Source organism: Leiobunum rupestre, chromosome 2 (genome assembly GCF_980474605.1).
Source record: "Leiobunum rupestre chromosome 2, qqLeiRupe1.1.hap1, whole genome shotgun sequence".
Classification (NCBI taxonomy): domain Eukaryota; kingdom Metazoa; phylum Arthropoda; class Arachnida; order Opiliones; family Sclerosomatidae; genus Leiobunum; species Leiobunum rupestre.
The window spans coordinates 87,669,481-87,675,581 of NC_143385.1; the positions used below are offsets into that span (position 1 = coordinate 87,669,481).

General features: G+C 44.0%; 1 protein-coding gene across 1 annotated transcript; it reads right to left on the bottom strand.

The window, feature by feature from the left end:
- Positions 1 to 4,066: 4,066 nt before the first annotated feature.
- LOC149960242 (solute carrier family 22 member 6-like) lies at positions 4,067 to 5,866 on the bottom strand. Its single transcript, XM_090167418.1, has 4 exons — positions 5,720 to 5,866; positions 5,192 to 5,373; positions 4,996 to 5,126; positions 4,067 to 4,133 (listed from the first exon to the last, which is right to left on the bottom strand). Exons 1-4 carry the CDS (start codon positions 5,859 to 5,861, stop codon positions 4,067 to 4,069), a joined length of 522 nt encoding a protein of 173 aa, XP_090023544.1. The 5' UTR covers positions 5,862 to 5,866.
- Between the last annotated feature and the right edge of the window lie 235 nt (positions 5,867 to 6,101).

Genomic DNA, 6,101 nt, shown 5'->3' on the forward strand with positions numbered 1-6,101 from the left:
CTCGGCACCGGGCGATTTTGAATCGCTCTTTCGACGGTTGGACTCTAGAAGAGTCGCTTGATGACAAGGTAGAAACCTTCACTACTCGGGTTATCTTGGCCAAAACTTCTGCTATTCCCTCCCGGGGCAGGGGCACCGGCATTGTTCGCCCATCTCCACCTCTTTGGTGGTCCTCCTCTTGCTCTGTCGCCTTAAATGATGCCGCTGCGGCTCGGCGTCGTGCCTCTCGTACTCGTTGGCCTGATGATGTTCTTACTGCCCGCCGACTTACAGCCCACGCCAAAGCACTTGTTCAGCTCTTCCATGTCTGGCGCGGTCCCTATTTCGTCGCTCTGGAAGTAAGTCAGATGGTTTAACGCTGTGCCCAACACGTCTCCCATTCCTCCGCTAAGAACCCCTACGGGCCCCGTCGCCTCGGCGGCGGAAGCTGCGGAAGTTTTGGCTACCCATTTCACAGCGGCTGCCACGCCAGGTGCCAGCTTCACTATCCCTCCACCGGTGTATTCTCCTTCGTCCCTTTCTATGCCGTTCACAATGGATGAGCTTCACAACTGCCTCGCTTGGACTAAGAACACCGTGCCTGGCGCGGACAGGATTTCACTTCTCCTAATAAAGAACTTTTCCCGTAACGCCCTTATCATTCTACTTGAAATTTACAACGATTGTTGGTCGGTTGGGTATATGCCGTCCACTTGGAAATCGGGCATCATCCTCCCTTTCCTGAGACCCGGGAAAAGAACCGGTGATCCATCCTCCTATCGTCCCATTACCCTTTTGTCAGTTCTTGGCAAGCTCTTCAAGCGGCTGATCCATCGTCGCTTTGACTGGTGGCTCGAGTCGACCGGGAAGCGCTTGCCTTACCAGAGTGGCTTTCGCCGGGCTCGCCGCATGTTTGATAATGCTGTGTTTCTGAGTGGTGTCGCTCACCATGCGCTGTTATCCACGCACTCCTGTATTGCAGTTTTCCTGGATATTAAGGATGCTTTTGCTAATGCCAACCATGACCTCCTCATCCGCAAATTACGAAGTTGGGTCTAGATGCTGGAGGGATCGGCTTTTTTCCTGCCGTACTTGTCAGGGAGGTCAGCCTGTGTACGTATCTGTCACGCACTTTCGGCCTCTTTTCCTCTGCTTTGATTCATTCCGCAGGGTGCTGTTCTAAGCCCGCTGCTGTTTAGCCTTCTTCTTGATGACCTGCTCTCTGTCCTGCTTCCTGGTACCCAAGTGGCCATGTATGCCGATTACATTGTCCTATTCCTCACCGGCTTGTCACTGGGTCTCTTAAACCTACATATGCAAGAGGCGCTCAATGCGACATCTCACTATCTCAAGCGCCGAGGCCTCCCCTGTCTCCGGCCAAATGCATTTTGTTTTGCTTTACCCACAAGCGCAATCCGGCTGAATTCTTCACCCTTAATGTGGAGGGTCATGCCTTGCCGCTTGCTCGTACGGCGCGCTACCTTGGTGTGGTCTTCGATAGCCGTCTCACATGGAGGCCAAATATTGTGCTGCTGCAGACACGTTGTCTCCGCCTTCTCAACTTGCTCCGCTCCATGACTGGTTCGAAGTGGGGTATCTCGAACAAGTTTCTTCGTTTATTATACCTCAGCCTTGTTCGCTCCCGTATCGACTATGCTCCGGTGGTATATCGCTCGACCTCCTCTACCTCTCTGGCCCTTCTGGATACTCTCCAGAATGCCTGTCTCCAAGTTATGACTGGAGCTCCTCGGTCTGCGGCTAAGGGGGCGATGGAGATAGTATCATTTGTGCCACCGCTCTCTATTCACCATGATATGTTAGTTCTTCGTTATGGAGTCCATTGTCTGTCGAGCCCTATTACCCACTTTCTTGCGGAATGGATGTCTCCTACCAATGACACGTCTGCTTCGCTCCGTGGTGCCCTAGACTATTTGCGTATCGTCCATAAGGTCGATGGCCTTTATAGGTCACTCCTACGGCAACCACTGGCCTCCCCGGTCGCTCCCTGGCTCCCTGCCCCATTTGCGATGATGCCGATTGGTGCCAGGGACCAAAGGCAGATTGTTTACCCAATGAGTTGGGTGCTACCTTTATGACCCGGTTAATGTTCCTTGCCTGGGATTTGTGTGTGGTCTACACTGATGGGTCCCGTCAGCCCCATGCTCCCTACTCGGGCCTGGCATTCCATGTCGCTAGTCTGGATGTCACGTGCTCCTTCCGCACCTCATCGATGGTGTCTATTTGTCGCGTCGAACTCGGTGCTATCGTCCAAGCACTTCTCTGGCTTCTTGACAATCAAATCTTTGAGGCCGTGGTCTGTTCTGACTCCCGTTCCGCTCGAGCACTTCTGAGCCGACCAGATATAACTGATCCGCTTTTGCTTCCGCTTCTGGGGCACCTCCGGGACTACCCACATGCCCATTATTCTCTCCTCTGGGTTCCGGCCCATGTCGGGGTCCTGGGTAATGAATTGGCTGATCGTGCTGCTCGGACTGCCGCCGAATCTACAATTTCCCCTTATGTCTTTTCCCCAGCCGATGGCCTCCAAATTAAAAGGGTCCTCCGCAACGCCTTGCTTGTCTCCTGGCAGCTTCACTAGGATTCGCTCTCGGTGGGTCGTTTCTTGTATTCCGTTCATCCGTCCCCTTGCTACCCGGCTATCTGGGGACTTCGGCTTTGCCGGCACATGGAACGCCCCCTATTTTTGGCTCTCCTCGACCGTTATCCCACCCCAGCGGTTTTGTATCGTTTTCACAGATCGCCCACTCCTCTATGTCGAGCTGCGCTACCCTTGGGGATCTCGATGACTATGTCTTCCACTGTCCTCAGTATAGTCACTTTCGGACAGCACTACTGCACCGTCTTCCACCCGCACATCACTCACGGGTTCACGCTCTGGCATACAACTCGCTCCCGTCTCGTCTGCGCATGCCGCTTATTATTCTGTTCGTTAAGCTTTACACAAGCTCCTTTACACTTCATAAATTAGTGTTCTCGTGTACCCCTCGTTACTGGGCATCTAAGGATCCCCTAAGATCCGATGTCATTAGTGTCTGCTCGCAAAAAAAAAAACAAAAAAAACGTTAAAGGTATAGAGACTATCACATCTATAGCGCAGCGTTCTATTATCTCTGGTCCGAACGCGTTTACTAGAGCCCCGAACGCGTTTACGACATACTAGACTTTTGTCTCGTAAAAATGTCTATGGAACGCGTTTATGAAAATTCAACGTATTCCTATGAGACACACCCCCTTTCTCGTTAATTTACGATACTTTTTCGTCTCTGGAACGGGCCTTTAGTCTATTCTTAGCGTTTCCCTCGACCGTAAGGAACCCATTGGTGGTAAACTTATTTGCCGGAATTGAAATATCTTTAAGCCATTTTTAGGTAAGGTTAGGTGACCAAATAATACGTATTTTAAATTAATATTGTTCAATTGTAAATTTCGGGTACTTTGAAAAACAATCCAATTAAGTAGGTCACCCTAGAGCTATATTCACGAAATCTAACAAGTTGATCTAAATACCCATTTCAAGGGTTATATGTTCTTACTGTACCATTTATATTGTCAACTTACAAACAAGACTGATAATAGTGTTGCCGCCCGGGCTCACATCATGGCGTGAACATTTTTACTAATGTCTTACAAATTTACCTCTTTCCGTAATACTACCAAGGACGATAATGTGCTACTCAGTTCGAGTGCAAGTCCAAGTCGGAGCTTGGAGATAATGACAGTGTCGAAAAATATTTGGGGCAGGACATTAGCAGTAACAAGTGCATACTTATTGTTATTACAATTATAATTAATTTATTATTAAATAACATTAATACGACAAATAGATTTAAACTTTGGAGGTTAACCGTTACCAAAAATTATAGGCTCAAGCAGAATTAATTTGATTATAGTTTTAAATTTTCCTGTGGTACTTTTATATTTTTATTCCATAATTTAACTTAATTATATTTAAATTTAAATGCTAATCTAAGTAAATGACGACAAAATCTATTCCGCGAGAACACATTATTTATTATTAACATTAGAATTGCACTTAAAATAAATTCAATGAACTTCAAATATTTGTTTACGTCGAAACTCTCGTACGTGGAGTTTTTTGAAAGTGAACTTCAGTGTTTTTCTTCTTACTGAGCCTGAAAATTAAACTTTTAATTAATATTACAGAGAAATGTTTAAGCTGCTAATCATTTTAATTTAATAATTAATCATAATAAATATAGTCATTTAATAAAGGTAATTAATTAATTAATTAAAACTAAAGATTATTCAATTAATATTTGGCTTCTGAATATACCGTTAGTAGTTTCCATTTTAGGAGAGACGTACTTAAATTAAAATTTTTAATTTATTTTAACTTAAAGGAGCTTCAAATTCAGAAGCTCTCCTTCGTGCAATGAGAAGTCTTGATAAGTTAATTTTAACGGGGCAGAATCTGCTCAAACTGGAATTCAACCGTGATGTCCGCGGATCGTCTTAACCAAATCCTTCTCCATACATATCTACTGTGTCACGGTGCAGATTGAGCTAATTCTGCTTCTTAGCTTTCCCGACGCTACATTTGTGGCCCTGTAATAGGATGATGCCTCGCAATATTAGGAAGTTCCCCGCGTATGAATTGACACCTTCAACCTTTTTGTTGACTGGCGCTATGGTTTCTAGAGCTAGTAGTAGTCACGTAAGAACCCACATTGAATAATTTGAACTTAATCGTGACATGATGATCAACCCTGTGATAATCTTTTCCAATTTTTTTGTCCCTCTATGATTCTGCACAATTGTTATAAGTATCGTTACCGTTGTACTAATTTAAGAATGGGTGTTAGCAGAAATGTGGCCGCACTTACAGCCTCGGTTCTGACGATCTCGGGAAGATAGTAAACAGATTGAACCACCACTTTAAAAATTGTCCGGTGTTATTCTTCAGCAAACAGGATGCTGCCCACCTAATCTCTGTTCACCGCAAATTCCTGAATACATTCCCGACTTAATCCTTACATATTAATATCCACGACGGTGTCCGGCAAATGTTGGTCCTCGGTGTTTGGCAGCAGGAAACATACCAATATAGTCGACAATATACACGCTGCGTATATAAATAATGGTATTTGTCGCCCGTGAAATCTCGCCTGCAAATATCAGCATTATACTTCAATTAGATAAGTTTGTTTATTTTCAATGTTAATAATTTTACCAAATAATCCATGAATGGAGCCACGAGAGATCCGATTCGACCAGACGTCAAAGCTCCGCTCACGCCTACAGCTCTCAGGTTCGTTGGGAATAGCTCATTCGCGTAAAGGAAAATTACAGTATAACTAATTGAGCCAGCGATTTTTCCAATCATTAACAGCATAATTTTCAACCAGAATAAATCTAAAGAAAAACAAAACAATATGAATGATAATCTTTGTTAAATGTCGTAATTGCTTATTGAAGGTGGAATTTGGGTATTTGCGTCTAGAACAATTTCAATCGTAAAACCTTCTTCACACTTATTATCTTAACTGAATTAGAGTGGTTACCTAGGATTTGCACTAATAGCGGCGCCAGTGGTAGGCTACGCATGCTGTAGCTTACTCTTAATTTTACTAAAGAGCCTACAAATAGTCCACAACACTGATTAGCACACCTGGTTATCTCTCGGACTACCAGATATTTCGACTTCATTTACTAGTGATGAAATATAACGACTTGAAATGTGAATGTTTATTATACTTACTATCGCCTACAGGAATGACCGCCAGAAAGACGATGCCTTTCACTATCAAAATCAGCAAAAGTCCTTTTTTTCTTGTCAGATACTTCACGGTTAAGAAATAGAAAAGCAGCGACAAGACGTAGACACTGCCCATGATGGACATGTTTACATAAATTGAGCCTGCTTCCAGGGAAATCGTTAGACTAAGACCATTAGCGATGAAAATTATCGTACAGCTGTTAAAAAATGTGACGTGTTTCTTAAAAATATCACGGTTGATTCAAGAAAATATTATTGACCTATATATATATATTATAAATAAATATATATATATATGTATATATAAATAAATAATATTTTTTAAATAGTTTTCCCGGTATGCCTACAGATTCGTGAGCTTGCA

Bases quoted from the DNA above. Each gene is read 5' to 3' on its own strand.
- LOC149960242 (XM_090167418.1), bottom strand. From the start codon at position 5,861: ATGTCCATCATGGGCAGTGTCTACGTCTTGTCGCTGCTTTTCTATTTC. The intron at 5,127-5,191 runs GTAAAATTATTA...TGATATTTGCAG, and splicing joins CTCCATTCATGGATTATTTG to GCGAGATTTCACGGGCGACA. The intron at 4,134-4,995 runs GTAAGGATTAAG...TTTAATTTTCAG, and splicing joins ACCGTCGTGGATATTAATAT to GCTCAGTAAGAAGAAAAACA.